Genomic DNA, 17283 nt, shown 5'->3' with positions numbered 1-17283 from the left:
CTTTAGAATACTTTGGTTTTTCTTTCTTCAATAAAATAACTAAACATGACACGAGACCCTCAATGTTGACCTTTCTTCTCTATAATTTAAGGTACAATCTGGACTGTCATTAACTCTAAGTTCAGAGGTCGATAAACTTGAGGCCATGGAGCCTTCCTACCTCCTGCTCATCTTTGCTGTTGTTTTTCTCTAAGTGCCTAGAGTGATCACGAAATATTTTCCACAGGTGAAAACGTCCCAGGACATTTTTACCAATGTCCCGTATTTTCTGTCTCCTTGACTCCTTGCTCCCACAAGGACTAAAGGCTCTTGCTCTACTGGCAAGGTTTATTAAGATATGAAGAAAGAAGGAGGAAGGAATAGAAGAAGAGAGTAGCAGAAAGAAATAAAAAAGGAAGGAGGAGAGCCAGAGGGCTGAGATAGGTGGAGTCCCTTGGGCAAGTTGCTTAGACGGTCTTTGATTCTGTTCCCTCAGTTTAAAACTAGGAATGATAATAATGATGCCATTGGGTTGCCATGAAGAGAAAACGTTAGTACACGGAGATGACGAATAGAGCCTGGTACACGGGTGTTGGTGAAATGTTTATTGTAAGTGGTGGAGAGCAGTAGAAGAGAGAGGTGCAGATGGGGGTGGTTTCACCTTAGTGGATTCTTTCTTTGCGAGCTGCCCTCCAAGTCCTATTCACTCAAGAAAGGCAGGGACCTGAACTGCTCTCAAACCATGCATGCAGTAGACTGTCTTGGTTTTTAAGGGAATCTGTGCAGGAGAATATAGGCTCTGAAGGAGTGAAAGAAACTATTAGCACGATCTTTTTGGGAGGGAGAGTATGGCATATGGAGCTAATGTGATAGAGTCACGATTCATCCTTATTTATGTTTCAATTTTTTAGAAATATTAGGAGCCACATAATTTTGGTGCTTTTTATTCTTTTTTTTAGGCATAAGAGTGTCACAATCTCAACTTGTACTTCAAATATATTATGTTTGTTTGCAGTAACAGTCCGTAGCTTTTCTTTGGGTTAAGGTCCTAAACAAATGTTCCAAGGTTCAAAGATTTCTTATGTTTTATTCAAACCCTATGGTTCTCCTTTTAAGGTAGTCTGTGCAGATTGTAACATAATGAAGTAAATCATTTATAGATTCAGCTTCTTTTAAATTATGTATCCTGTCAAGTTTACTTATCGATGTGTAGAGCATAGTTGCCAGAAAAGAATCTCAGTTGTTCAAAAAAGAAAATGAGACTGACTGTTCTATAACTTAAACTTTTTTTTTTTTTTTTTTTTTTTTTGTGGTACGCGGGCCTCGCACTGCTGTGGCCTCTCCCGTTGCGGAGCACAGGCTCCGGATGCGCAGGCTCAGCAGCCATGGCTCACGGGCCCAGCTGCTCCGCGGCACGTGGGATCTTCCCGGACCGGGGCACGAACCCGCGTCCCCTGCATCGGCAGGCGGACCCTCAACCACTGCGCCACCAGGGAAGCCCTATAACTTAAACTTATGAGGACTTTTAAATGGCCTTAGGTGTACACAAATAAACACACACACACATATATTTTATTAACTTGAACACTAAAAGGAATTTTCTCTTCTCACCATGTTTTTCCTCTTACCATTCTCCTCTTCCCTCTTACTGCATTAACCTAGTTCGAAAGAGTAATAGCATGATAATCTTGATGACATTTGTGTAGACACACAAACACACATATTATACTCATATATATGGAGAAAGAGAGATGGCCGCTCTTGACTTAGCCACATGTTTATCATGAATTATTCTTCCAGCAACCTCAACCACCTCCCATTTTTAAAAAGTTTTTGGCATTACGTGACCAAGTCAGAAGTAAATGAAGACGTTTTGTCATATCTTACCTTCAACACAATCACTTTGTTCACTTAGCAGGAGAGATTGGATGAAGCACAAATTGGGAGAGATCCCTCTGTTAACCTCATAATGTCTTTGCAAAGGAGTCATGAGAAGTTACTGTGACTTCTAGTATCAAAACACCTAGACTTGTTTTTCCTAGAGACTGATGAAATTCTGCAGGCTTGCTCAGTACATCTTTAAACAAATATATAGGTGACACAGATAAGTTTCTTATTTTTTGATATTTTTTACACAGATATGTTTTTAAAAGCCTAGAAAATTAATGCTTTAAGGTAGAGAAGATAAAATATTAGGATTATCTTCCTTCTTGGAAAAACTCACACCTCAACAATAACTATCTTGGGCTCCCCCTAAAACTCTTTAAGTATCTAGTTAAATTCAGGTCATTGGTTGGAAAGAATAATAAAAAAAATTATAATTTAAATGGAGACTTGCCAAATTTCACCATTGAATAAGACTTTTAAGTTACCTCCTAGCTCCAAATTAATCAAGGTTGGTTAAATGAGATGTATAAACTTCCATAAGGTTTTACAATTACACAGTAGGCAATATCTTTTTTTCACTGTTTACAATTACTATTTTATTGAACATTTACATTATTTCCAACTTTTTGTCATTACAAATGATGCAATACATGTTTCATAAATAAAACTGTTTCACCATTTTGTGATTACTTTCTTAAGTTTCCAAAATGAAAAGTATTGGATCAAAGGGCATGAATATTTTAAGGATGTGTGTATGGATCTAGTATTATCAATACTAACATATCAATATTAATTTAAAGTAGGCAATGTCTTACACTGTCATTAGTGAACCTTAGTTTCTTCTCTAGAAGATTCTGGAATAGGTGTAATCTGAGAAACCTAAAGTCAAAATGACAAACAGAATCTATATTGAAAACAAATATCAAAATAGATATGTTAGACATTCTTTTTCTGGGAAGATAGGATAGTAAATAGTTCTTGCATACGTTTTTTTCTTCTTTAGTTCCAAACTGAATCTTCTAAAATGTACATATTTAAACCTCCTGTACACTTGACAGACGTAAAATATATTTAGCAAATTGAAAGCTTTGCAATAAGAATAATAAACATCACCAGTAATCAATTAAAAATATGAACTGAAAATTGAATTCACCCAGTGTTATAAATAAAAACTAAAGTCATCTTAGAAAATAATGGCTAAAGAAGTACTTGGATGATAAAAGAATACTCAGATGAAGCTTTCACATTTTTGTTATTTTTATAAAACTAACAAAGCAATGACATTTGTTGACATAGTTGACAGCTAGCTATGACAGCTAAACATTTGGGGCTGAGGAAAATTTTGGTTTAGAACTTTTCGACCCCAGCAATATATTTTAAAGTAACGGGCAGAGTGCATATGCTAATACAATGATTTTTTATGTTATTCATATTAGGTTGTAACAAATTAAACCAGTATCCACTTAGCTGTTTCTTCTTGCCTTTTCTTCTTTACACAAGAAGAGGGCCGTAAAACAGGAGTTTGACCTGAAGGAAGTTTATTTAGGACTTTGGATCCTGGTCCGTAATTGTTCAAACAAAATTAATTGGCATCTAGTTTTCCTAGGATTTCTCCTTTGCTTAGGAAATTTTCTATGCTTATAAGGAGGAAGGTAGAAGGAAACAACCTTCAAGCCCCTGAAGGTAAAGATGTAACGGTGATGTTTACATTTACTGTGTCCTGATTTTTTAAAGTTTGGTCTTCAGCTTTTAGCCACTTGGCATCAACAGAAGACCCAGGTAGCTGGTGCAGCTCCAGATGGCTACCTCACAGAGATGGGGGATGCAGGAGGAACAATGAAGTCTTATGCAGCCATTTAGAGCAGTAAAGGAAGTTGACATGATACAGATTTAACTGGCAGATTGAGGAACAACTGGGTTGGAGTAGAGAATTAATAACTGGTCACCTTTCCCTTGTCACATGTCCAGTGACAAGCAACCAGCTGCTACTTTAACACACTGAAGTCCTTGGAAAAGACAGACACGCTCAGTGTGAAGGGGTTTCTCACGTCTGCAAGTGACCGATTCTCAAAGTACTTATGAGTCTAGGTTATACTTGGGGAGGGGAAAATCCAAGCAATTATGGAAATAACAAAAAATCCTAACATATTACGTTAAAATAAAATTTCAAGAACCCGCTTTAATTAAAGGGTGTCCTAAACTGGTAGAGCTGCTTTGGATTCCAAATGATCTCTTCTCTCATTTGTGGAAGAATGTTGCCCAGAACTTTGCAAGAATGTGTTTTTGGCGGAATGTGTTTTTTGAGGTGGAATTGCTGAATAGTAGCTCTTTAGGTAGCATAAATAGTAATACTGTTGGGATTATGTGACATTTGGGAACACTCCTTAGCTATGAGGGAGGGTTTTTTTTAAATGTGTATTTTAAGATTTTAAGATGTGTATTTTAAGATGAAACATTAATGTACACGAAGGAACTTCAGTGAAGGTCTTTATGAACAGTCATGAAAGAACAACTTGTACATGGTTTTTCACACTGGAGCCTTTCTGTAGGTCTAGAATCTAAAACAGCATAATTAGGAAATATGGTAATATGCTTGGGTACAGAAAACAAGGTTTACATTTACTGTCTTAAAATTTTGCTCAGGCAATTATATCCCAGTGGGCTGCCTGAAGAATACTCCTTTCTAACCACTTTTCGGATGACTGGAAGCACACTTGAAAAGAACTGGAGCGTTTGGCAGATTCAAGATTCCTCGGGGAAGGAGCAAGTTGGCGTGAAGATTAATGGCGAAACAAAATCTGTTGCGTTTTCATACAAGGGACTGGACGGAAGTCTCCAAACTGTGACCTTTTCGAATTTGCCCTCCTTGTTTGATTCCCAGTGGCATAAGATCATGATTGGCGTGGAAAGGAGCAGTGCGACTCTTTTTGTTGACTGCAACAGGATCGAGTCCTTACCTATAAAGCCAAGAGGCCAGATCGATGTCGATGGCTTTGCTGTGCTGGGAAAACTTGTGGATAATCCTCAAGTTTCCGTTCCGGTAAGTATACAAACGTACACTGTGGGAGATTAAAACAAACCCAGATTGGTGAAAATTAATACCTCAGACATCTTTAAAAATCATTCGAATATCTTAAACAATGGACAGTTATTTATCTTTAAAAGTCATCCAAGCAGTTTTGCAAGATGCCTTCAGTGCATTTTTTGAGCAGAAACACTTGCCAGATGGAATGGGGAATCAGAGCAAGTTGAGTAGATGTTTCCTCATCCTAAGGAGCTTGAGGTCTACTTGGGAGATGCTACATGCCCACCTGGAGCACCCAGAATCCTTTGAGGCAACTTGAAAGAAACCCATACTTGTGTGGTACCTATTGCTTATAAATAACCAATGAGCATATTCAAAGTAAGGTTAAGATGAGTGGTGGATTCAGTTAGTCAAGAATCCCATGCTTCTCAGAAGCAATGAAACCTTGAAATGGAAGGATTTGAATTGGTAAAAAGAGGAGAAAGTATATTCTAGCTGAGAGAAAGAGCATTAAAGGAAAAAGAAGTAAGAGAGTAAGTAGGCACATTCAAAGATCTGGAGCCTGGCTGGTTTGGATGAAATGTGTGTGTGAAAATGTGAGTGAGTGTGTGTGATGGGGGGTGGTGAGGGCAGGTGAGAGGCAAGGTTAGGAGGCTGTATGGTATCTGACCCACAAGAATGAAAATCATGTAGACGGCACAATATTTCTTTATTTAGAAGTAGGTCTCGCATGACATATTATGAAAATAAAGGATTTTAGAGCTCTGTTCGTGATTTTGCTGTAGAGACCCATGGATATAAAGGTAAGGAATTGTATGATGACACAATAATTGTGCCAACTAGTACCATATAGTTCTATCATTTTGAATCGTTAAACTTTCACTGAGCTGTCCTTTAAAGGATATTTCATAATATTGTTACGGGAATTTAAAAACTATATCTTACTGGACAAGTGATCTATTGGAAAAAACAAAAGAATTTAGAGCTCAATAAATAAACTATTGATTCCCCCCCCCACCCCACTTCTGTCTCTCGTACAGAGCTGTTAAATTGTAGTCACAGAACTCATATCATGGAGGGTAGCAGAGGTGACACAATGATTTTGAATGGTTCCTGTGCACTTGTCCAAAGAAAGAAAGGTTATCGGGCATCTCAGTAATGGAATTGTTCAAATAACTTATTTTCAAGGGAAGAAGTGTGACTAGTGTGAAGGATAGTGTGAAATTTCTATATTCTGTGATGGACAGGAAGCAATTTTTAACTGCCACGTTACTGCTCTGACTTGTAGGCACTCGAGAAAGTATTCCTCCAAATAGTGAGTTATCACACTCAAGTGGCTGGGTTAGAAAGCCAGTGGGCCATCGTGATGCCATCTTGAAATTTTGTGCAGCAAGACCTTTGCAATGGCATTGGGGTGGCTTTCAGACCACACAACCTCTGCCATGTCTGTGTCACTTCTGGACCATAAGTGAGGGAAGGAGACCTGCGGGTATGTCCTCACTGTGATGGATAGCAGTCAAGTACTTGTATAATTGATTTACTAATTCATTGCTCTTGAAAAACATTTCAAGTCATTATAATTCTGAATTCTGCATGCTAGGATGCTATTAAGTTGACTGATGGCCAGAGCAGTAAAGTCTCAGTATTACTTCGTTATATTATAGTCTAGCCGATCATGTTACAGCTGACTGTAGGTTGTCTGCCGAATGTGGTCTTACATCACAGTGGAGACCAGTTGGGACAGTTATCTTCAATTTTATTCTGCCGTGTGCAGGAATGCAACTAAGATGCCGGCAGCTGGTGTTACATTTCACTTTTGTTCCACCAAGGAGCTTTTCAAAGTCAGCACACTGTCCATGTTAAAAGTATTTGGAACAGGCATGAACGATTTTTTTCTTTTGTACTGAATTCTGACTCTACCACGAGGAAACACAAAAGAGACTTGGGTCTAACGTGTCATAAAGTTCTGTATTTGATGATGTGGTTGGTGGTGGTAACCATAACTAACATAGATCAAGGTTATAGGTCCAAAAATATCCTACTTACGTCCAAGGACAGACTGTGACAATGTCAAACTCAAACTTGTCACCAAAACATATTCCTCAACTTTTACCCTGTATAAGACAAAGAAGTAGAAAGCTCTACGTAATTAAATCCCATTTATGCTTTTTTAGCATCTTAATACCCCTAATATACCAATGTAAAAGTTTTAAAAATACTTCTATTCCCATTAACTTACTTTATCCTTTCAACAAGTTCATAAGAGAGCAAACACAGATTGGATTCTCTCTATTTTTCAGTTGAAGACATGGCTTCATGTAGGTTTCTTGGCTTGTAAGAAACAGTGTTAGGCATAAAATTTCTAATCTACCTTATTTTGTCTATGCCAACTAACTTTCCTTTGAGAAAAATAGAAACATATGTAATAACCACATATCTTTTCTTATAAAGGATCTCATCATTCTCATTTTGGAAGGTATTTGTGATTTGCATAGATTTTTCAGAATTTACTTTGCAGGACAAAATAAAATAAATTTTTTTAAAAGAAGGGAAACTGTGCAGTATAAAACATGTCCTCAGACATTGGTCCTACTTGTTATTCATTTAGTGAGCTTTTGTTTTTTATTTACTTTTTGGCTACACCGCAGGGCATGCGGGATCTTAGTTCCCCAGCCAGCGAGATCAAACCCGTGCCCCCTGCATTGGGAGGGCAGAATCTTAACCACCAGACCACCAGGGAAGTCCCTAGTGAGCTTTCAGTTTTTGCCTCTATACTGGGTGTAGAGAATTAAACAAGTCACAGGTCTTGTTCTCCCAGTTCCTGGGAGGGTGAGTGGTTGAGATAAGTAAACGATGACAAAATAACATGATAAGGATCAGGAAAGTGGAGGGAGGCACAGGGAAAAGGCTCTTCACTCAGATGGGGGCAGGGAGGCATGGGAGTGAAGTCCAAGGAGGTTTCCTGTGGGAGGTGGCCTTTGAGAGGAATCCTAGGGGGAGAGGAGAGTTACCCAGGAGAAGATAAAGTCCAGTGTTCTAGGAAAAGGAATTCTCATGTGGGAATTCCCATATCTGTGAATTCTTACCTTTTCTAGCTTTATTAGTTTTCCGACACTGCTCTTTACTTTTCTAGACTAAGAATAGTCAAGTGCTCATACGAGTCCCCAGACAAACCCAAATGCCCGTGAATTGTCCCTACGCCCTTGTTTTTATTTTGTGGCCGATGGTCTCACGTTGGCTGAAATCTCAAGCTGCCATCAATGACTGCAGCGACTGTCTCTTGGAAGACTTGCAGAGTGGTGAACAGCGGGATCTGTGTATTCTGAGTGGTAGAGGACGCATCCTGATAGGGCACTCTTCTCTTGATTTGGAGACAGCAAGTCCTCAGTATTCCTTGTGAGAGATTTTAGATTAAAATGAAATGTGCTGCTAACATGAAAGCAACAAGTAACAGTGTCTTTTTCTATTTTCCTTCATGAAATCAGATTCATTCTAATCTTTGACACTCCACATTAATTAAATACTTTTTTCAGGATCGGCACTTGCTTTTCTTTAGTAAAGCAAACGCCCCTTTTAAAGGTATTAACAGATGTCAAAAGGTAACCCTAGGAACTGCATAATAAAAAGGCAGTGGAACACAACATTTAATGGGGCGCTAACACTAAGAGACTCATTTATATTGTGCTTGTTTGTGATTTCTCCCGATCTAGCCCATCTTTTGTCTCTTTCCCTTTTCTAAATTGGAAAAGGAAACCAGTTGCAAGAGGTTTACATAAGACTTGCAGAGCAGCTGCTCCCGTGCTGCACAGCTCAAACACCTTCGCATCATTCGTGGTTAGTTAGTGGGCTCAGAGTATTTATATTTTCCCCAAAGTACTGCTATAATACATAGTTTGACTCCAAAGCCATAAATTCCATATTTTCTATTCGCCTTTGTGCCTGTATTTTAGGCAAAGCTCAGTTTCTTGGCAGTATACCATAAAAACGTGACTTTATGTCAGGTTCTTTATTGTTCGTTGGCAACGTGGTTGCCCGGGAGAGTTATTTGGTACGGCTCCATTAGAAAACAAAGTAAGGCTTTCTACCTTTTCAGGGATGTACATTAGGGGTTTGGGCTTCTTTGAGGGAGGATGAAAGTATATATGGCTTTACAAATACATGATTCAAACCCTTTATCTTTTTTTTTACATTTGAATTTTATTTTATATTTTCTTATACAGCAGGTTCTTATTAGTTATCCATTTTATACCTATTAGTGTATACATGTCAATCCCAATATCCCAATTCATCCCACCACCACCACCCCTGCTTTCCCCCCTTGGTGTCCATACGTTTGTTCTCTACATCTGTGTCTCTATTTCTGCCCTGCAAACTGGTTCATCTGTACCATTTTTCTAGATTCCACATATATGTGTTAATATACGATATTTGTTTTTCTCTTTCTGACTTACTTCATTCTGTATGACAGTCTCTAGGTCCATCCATGTCTCTACAAATGACTCAATTTTGTTCCTCTTTATGGCTGAGTAATATGCCATTGTATATATGTACCACATCTTCTTTATCCGTTCATCTGTCGATGGGCATTTAGGTTGCTTCCACGTCCTGGCTATTGTAAACAGTGCTGCAATGAACATTGGGGTGCATGTGTCTTTTTGAATTATGGTTTTCTCTGGGTATGTGCCAAGTAGTGGGATTCCTGGGTCATACAGTAATTCTATTTGTAGTTTTTTAAGGAACCTCCATACTGTTCTCCACAGTGGCTGTATCAATTTACATTCCCACCAACAGTGCACGAGGAAAACTCTTTATCTTTTTACCTATGCATATTCTGAATAAACCAAGGCAGAACATGATTAATCAGACAGATATAATGCTTTTAAAAATTATATTTCAACCGTGTTGCTCTATGTTGTTTTTTTCAAATTCAGAGAAAATGTGAGAGCAAATATTATAGAAAGAACCAGCAAAACCCAGGATGGAGAAGCTATGTCTTTCTCTCTATCCCACAGAATTGTCATACTAACTTCCCAGTGTACAAAGAACGTTTCATGAATGATAACATGGGAAAGATAAATTATGAGGTTGTGATTAATATTTTTTCTGGTATTTGAGAAATATTATAGGAAAGTTATGTTTTCAGTCATTTAAGAAATGCATTATCTACTGTGCAAAATATCTAAACTATTGTTTGCTTATTACGTTGCTTTTGACAAGTGCTTTTTACAAATACTCTTTCACTAGGAAGTATTAAATAAATATGAAAGAAATGGTAGTGTTATCTGTACATATCCATAGAAAATACTTTTTATAACACTTTGGTGTGATTTGATCAGGTTATTTTTGAACGTTGACTGTTAGTCTTTCAGAGATAAAACCTAGCTTGCTACATCCGCTGGATCTTGCACTAGGTGGCAATAAAACAAGAAGAGCACAGAAAATAGAGCTGCTATCACAGGAGGAGCCATGATGGGGGAAGGTGCTAAGGACAACCAGAGTGAAAACTAAACGACGGCCAAACTTGCTTTTAATGGAAAATAGAAAGTACAAAAACTTTTATTGGCTTCAGCTGTGCCCAGACTGTTGCAATGAAAAAAAAAATCATTGTTATTAGTATTCTATTTTTCCTAAAATGTATACAGACTAAGATCATAAAGAATCTTTGTTATGTAGACTGGGTGACTAGAAAGCAAGAGATTCATTCAACGGCATTTTCCCTTCTCTTCACGTTAATTCCTCTGTTGTTAGTTTCTTTGGTTACAACATGGTATCCATAGAATCATGGGCTTTCAGAGCTATAGGAAACTAAGTCTATGTAGTTCCAACCTCTCAGTCTATACATGAAGAAATGAAAACCCAGACAGGGGAAGGGGCTTGCCCTGAGTTGTAATCAAACAAGAAGGCAAATACTAACAATACTTTCTTCATTATATTTCTTATCCATTTCTATGTATTCATTTATTAACACTAACTATTTACTAAACATCTGCTAAGTTATAGACAGAAATTAAAGCTGCAATGGTGCTTACATTCTTTCTAGGGAGAGGTGATGAACACAGATGAGTAAATCAATAGGTTTATAGTATGACAGGTGGTCATAACTGCTGTAGAGAAAAAAGAAGACAATTGGAGTGCCTAGAGAGAGAGCCTCCTTGAGAAAACAAAACAAAACAAAACATGAAGGAGTCGGGGGAATTAGCACGTATATACTATCTGGGGGAGGAGGATTCCACAAAGAGAGAGTGAGTCAAAGGGACTGTGTTAGTGTTGTCGGCTGTCTTTGAGGAAAGCATGGAGACCAGTGTAGCTGGGATGAGACGGAGAGAAGCAGGCTCTGAGGCTGGAGAGGGACCATGATGTGAAGGTGAGAGACACTGTCAGCACCCTGGCTTTCCTGTCATGTGTGAGATAGAAAGCTATCAGATAATTGGGCTAGATAAACAACATGTTTTCTTTTTAAAGCATCTCTTTGGCTGAGTTTTGACAGTATATTGGAGGGGGAGATAAGGACAGAGCATTTAGGAGCATCTTAAGAGGAGACCTTTTTTTTTTTTTCTGAAGTATAGTTGATTTGCAATATTGCATTAGCTTTAGGTGTACAGCGTAATGATGATTCAGTCTTTTTTCAGATTATATTCCATCATAGGTTATTGTAAGATATTGGGTATATTTCCCTGTGCTATACAGTAAATCCTTGTTGCTTTTCTATTTTATGTATAGTAGTTTGTATCTGTTAATCCCATACTCCTAATTTGTGCCTCCTTTCCTCCTTCTCCTCTTTGGTAATCATAAGTTTGTTTTCTATGTCTTTGAGTCTGTTTCTGTTTTGTATATAGCTTCATTTGTATTATTTTTTAGATTCCACATAAGAGTTATGTCATATAATATATATTTGTCTGTTTCTGTCTGGCTAACTTCAGTTAGTATGACAATCTCTAGGTCCATCCATGTTGCTGCAAATGGCAAAATTTCATTTTTTAAAAGACTGAGTGATATTGCATTGTATATATGTACCATATCTTCTTTGTCTAGTCATCTGTTGATGGACATTTAGGATGCTTCCATGTCTTGGCTATTGTAAATAGTGCTGCTAGGAACATTGAGGTGCATGTGTTTTTTCAAATTAGGGTTTTCATTTTTTTCTGGATATATACCCAGGAGTGGGATTCCTGGATCATATGGTAGGTTTTATTTTTTTTTAATTTTAATTTTTGTTTTTTAAAGGAACCTCCATACTGTTTTCCTTAGTGGCTCTATCAGTTTACATTCCCACCAACAGTGTAGGAGGGTTCCCTTTTCTCCACACCCTCTCCAGCATATATTACTTGTAGACTTTTTGATGGTAGCCATTCTGACTAGTGTGAGGTGATAGCTCATTGTAGTTTTGATTTGCATTTCCTCTAATAATTAGTGACATTGAGCTTCTTTTCACGTGCTTATTGGCCATCTGTATATCTTCTTTGGAAAAATGCCTATTTAGGTCTTCTGTCCATTTTTCAATTGCATTGTTTGTTTTTCCATACTGTATTGAGTTATATGAACTGTTTGTGTATTTTGGATATCAATCCCTTGTCAGTTGCATTCTTTGACAATGTTCTTTCCCATTCTGTAGGTTGTCTTTTAATTTTGTTGATGGTTTCCTTTGCTGTGCAAAAGGTTTTAAGTTTGATTAGGTCCCATTTGTTTATTTTTGCTTTTATTTCTTTTGCCTTGGGAGAATGTTCTAAGAAAATACTGTTATGATTTATGTCAAAGAATGTTTTGCCTATGTCCTCTTCTAGGAGCTTCATGGTATCATGCCTTATATTTAGGTTTTTAAGCCATTCTGAGTCTATTTTTGTGTATGGTGTGAGGGTGTGTTCGAATTTCACTGATTTACATGTAGCTGTCCAGCTTCCCCAGCACCACTTGTTGAAGAGACTGTCTTTTCTCCACTGTATATTCTTGCCTTCCTTGTCATAGATTAATTGACCATTAACTGGTTTATTTCTGGGCTGTCTATTCTGTTCCATTGATCTATGTTCTGTTTTTGTGCTGATACTGTACCACACTGTTTTGATTACTGTAGCTTTGTAGTATAGTCTGAAGTCTGGAAGGGTTATATCTCCAACTTTGTTCTTTTTTCTCAAGACTGACTTGGCAATTCTGTGTCTTTTATGGTTCTATATAAATTTTAGGATTATTTGTTTTAGTGCTGTGAAAAATGTGATGGGTATTTTGATAGAGATTGCATTAAATATGTAGATTGCTTTGGGTATTATGGCCGTCTTAACAATATTAATTCTCCCAATCCAAGAGCATGGGATGTCTTTCTATTTCTTTGTATCATCTTCAATTTCCTTCATCAATGTTTTATAGTTTTCAGAGTGTAGATCTTTCACCTTCTTGGTTAAATTTATTCTTAGGTATTTTATTCTTTTAAAGCAATTTTAAAGAGGATTTTTTTTCTCTTTCTGATATCTCATTATTAGTGTAAAGAAACACAACAGATTTCTGTATATTAATCTTGTATCCTGCTACATTGCTGAATTCATTTATTAGTTCTAATAGTTTTGTGTAGAGACTTTATGGTTCTCTATACAGAGTATCATATCCTCTGCAAATAGTGACAGTTTTACCTCTTCCCTTCCAAATTAGATATACTTTATTTCTTTTTCTTGTTTGATTGCTGTGGCTAGGACTTACAATACTATGTTGAATAAAAGTGGTGAGAGTGGACATCCTTGTCTTGCTCCTGATTTTAGAGGAAAGGCTTTCAGCTTTTCACTGTTGAGTATTATGTTGGCTGTGGTTTGTCATAAATGGCCTTTATTATGTTGAGATATGTTCCCTCTATACCCAGCTTGGTGAGCATTTTTATCATGAATGGATGCCAAATTTTGTCAAATGCTTTTTCTGCATCTGTTGAGATGATCGTGTGATTTTTATCCTTTGTTTTCTTAATGTAGTGTATCACATTGATTGATTTGTGTATGTTGAACCATCCTTGTGGCACTGGAATGACTCCAACTTGATAATGGTGTCTGATTCTTTTTATGTATTATTGGATTTGGTTTGTTAATATTTTGTTGAGGATTTTTGCATCTATATTCATCTAAGATATTGGCCTGTAGTTTTTTTTTTTTCGTAGTGTCTTTGTCTGGTTTTGGTATCAGGGTGATGGTGGCCTCATAGAATGAATTTGGGAGTGTTCCCTCCTCTTCAATTTTTGGGAATAGTTTGAGAAGGATAGGTATAAGTTCTTCTTTGTATGTTTGGTAGAATCCCCCAGTGAAGACATCTGGTCCTGGACTTTTGTTTGTAAGGATTTTTTAAAAAATTACAGATTCGATTTCACTTCTAGTGATCTGTTTGTTCAAATTATCTGTTTCTTCTTGACCCGGTCTTGTCAGTCTGTATGTTTCTGGAAACGTGTTCATTTATTCTAGGTTCAATTTGTTGGTGTTATTGTCACCTCCTCTCTTCAGAACTCTATCCTTCAACCTCCCCATCTCTGCTATGAAAACCTTAAATGCCTTCAGGTCCCTCCTTATGTATTCCATGTTATATGATCCCCTTGTTGATGACCTTAGCCAGAAGTATATCTTTCTCATCTCAACTGCTGTCGTATTTATTTTCAAAAACATTTTTCAGCTTAGATACTGTCCTATACACTAAACATTTTTGTATCTTCCATACTATCTTTCTTGAAGCACATGAATGTGCTATACAAAGATATGCTGACTTAAAAAATGAGTAAATGACTAGTTGCCAGTCTGCTAACTCCAAGTCCACTGCTTTCCCCTTTCACCATTCTGCCTCTGCCTTTGGTGTGATTTGGATGAGTGTTGCCCACTCATATTTAACCACATTCTTGGCACTAAGTCTGGAACCGCATGGCCTAGTCTACACAAAGTTAGGGGAATTTCTGATTTTGTCACAGCTCAGAACCTCCAGCTCAGCAACCAGGAAGCTTCACCTAGAGGAGGTCCCTTATGACGGTAGAGAACAACATGTCATCATAAACTGAAAAGAAGGACGAGATCTGTGAATTCAAGTATCTCTTTAAATCTTTGTTGCTACTGACTAGACAAAAAGCTTAATGAATCACCTCTCCTATTAAAGAATTTATATTTGAAGGGCTAGTTTTTAGGCAATGTATATAAAATCTAATCATAATTCAGTTTGCAAAATATTAAGCCTTGTGCCATTCTCCTTAATATAGAGTCAAGTTCCATAGTTTGTCATTAAAATTCTCTCTCGGAGGAAAAGGTAGTTGTCTGCTATTAGTTTTTGTTTAGTTCTTCTGAATGGCTTAAGTACCTTATTAATATTTGTCAATAACCTAGCAAAGTAAGTAGAAATCTCTAGCCCTATTAAAAGAGTAGAGAGTTGGGGCCAAAATTCCTTGGTTTAATGTGTTGTCAGCTGGGCCCTACTCTAGCTTAGGGGATAGAATTATACCTCAGAGTCCTATTGAAAACAATTGGATAATGATGAATCTAGGCAGATGTAAGACAACTTACACTCACACAACCCAGTTTGCCTTGAAACAATGCAGAGGTATTTTACGTTGAGAAATATGGATTGTCCTAGGGCCTTTCATGTTCTGCTTAACAGATTAAAAAAAACTTTTAACTTTTTATTTCTCTGCTTGTATTTTTTTTTTCGTGTCACATACTGTAAGCCCATTATGGGGAGGAGAATATCTGGTTCCCGTAGAATATTTCCTTAGTGCTTGGCTTATATTGGGACTTGAAAAATGTTTGCTGACGGACTAAATTAAAACATTAGTCACATATGTTTTGTTCATGGGTATTCAAAGTGAAGAATGATTCCAGGTATGAAAATGAGAGATGTGTGGAAATCAGCATTTTAGATGTATAACGAGAGTGACTTTTACCAGGGAACTCTGCCAATCTTCCTTCAAAATAATTAGCATGGAAATTAGAATTCATATTGTATGCCCCCAAACGGTTGTTGTATAGATGATTATTAGTGCATAGGTGGTGTTTATGTGGAAGCACAGATGTGTTCAGAAACCTCTGATCTGGGTGACACTCTGTCACAACCCAGCCTGTATTCACAAGTGAATTCCATTCCATTCCCCCTTATCCTGCACCACAACTGCATCGTGCGTACTTACACAGGTGTACCTATTTATCCAGACAGAATTACATTTTTGAGAAAATAGCTTAATGAATTACTTTGCATTTGCAATAAGTAACTTTAATGAACTATCTAAACAAAGGATATAGGTTTCCTGGTTAGCCATATAATTAAAATTTCTCAAGGCGGTTAAGGTATGAATTATTTTTGAGAATCAAAGAATCACCCACATACAATGCATGCCTAGTTTGATACCAATTCACAAAGGACTTAGTGAATAACATTGTATGAGTGGTCTCTTTTATTTTGAGAGTCAGGGAAGGGGAGGCACCTTTTCTTATTCTGGTAAAACTTTTATCTGGTCACTGAGGAAAAAAAATCACATTTCCTATGTGATATTTTGTCATACACATGAATATGTAACTGCATATAGAAACGGCTGCCAGTTTTGGGAGGAACAGTAGAAAGTTTGCTTCTGGATCTGTTTCTATAACAAGCATGCAAGTAGGGTGAGTTTTGAGTTCTTATGAAAATTTATTTGTCGAGTTCTGAAGTTTTCTAGTACATGTAGGAAGTAAGTTTATGCAGTTTTAATTTCTAGGTCTGTCTTCTTTTCTATTCATCTTTAGTACAAATGTTCAATCACCACACGCATGGGTTACCTGCTTAGAAAATCATGATTCATTCTGGAGAGATGCTGCATGCACCAAGGAGGCTGACCGGGATAGCAGAGAAAGTCCTTATTTTAGAGTCAGGAACATTGGGAATGTCAGCTCTGACGTTTACTAGCTGTGCGACCCGGCAAATGATTTAACCCCTCTGAGCCCCTTTACCCGTGTGTGACTGGCCTCCAAGAGCTGTTGGGGGCATGCCGGGTACTTAGTAGTCATTAAGGAAAAGGTTGTTCCATTCTTTCATCTTCCTTTTACAGTTTCCTCTGCAGGTTGGAACAGAACCAAGATAAAATCCCTCCCAAGCAAACAAGACTATTATGATGCAAAACAAAGTGTTTGATTAAAGTGATTTCCTTAGCTGCAAGCTATTGTGTGGTTTGGAAAGCAGTTCTTTTGTAGGATGTCAATATGCAATTGTTAAATAATTCACACCAAGAACATGCAGATCAGCATAGATTTCATACAATTTGTAGATAACTTTCCACCCTAAAATATGTCTTGATTTAGCTGCTCACTTTCTTTTCATCTCACTGAATTCGTTTTTCCAGTGTCCACATTTTCTGGAGAAAAGGCATAGTATGGTTGAGGGAAACAAGAAAAATGGAGGAAGAGGAGAATTCCAGGGCCTGT

At 37.4% G+C, this 17283-nt stretch overlaps 1 protein-coding gene across 1 annotated transcript in view; it reads left to right on the top strand.

Moving 5' to 3' along the window:
• The window catches only part of COL9A1 (collagen type IX alpha 1 chain), a gene marked incomplete at its 5' end in the record, with an annotated part of 82887 nt that overhangs the window by 3454 nt on the left and 62150 nt on the right, over window positions 1-17283 (top strand). The window contains 1 exon segment of the mRNA XM_082668785.1: window positions 4510-4906. Coding sequence (XP_082524911.1) covers window positions 4510-4906 — 397 coding nt within the window.

This window comes from Grampus griseus (genome assembly GCF_964374135.1).
Source record: "Grampus griseus genome assembly, chromosome: 13".
Classification (NCBI taxonomy): Eukaryota; Metazoa; Chordata; class Mammalia; order Artiodactyla; family Delphinidae; genus Grampus; species Grampus griseus.
Note: the sequence above shows the minus strand (reverse complement) of the source record. Positions and strands in the feature narration are given on the sequence as shown.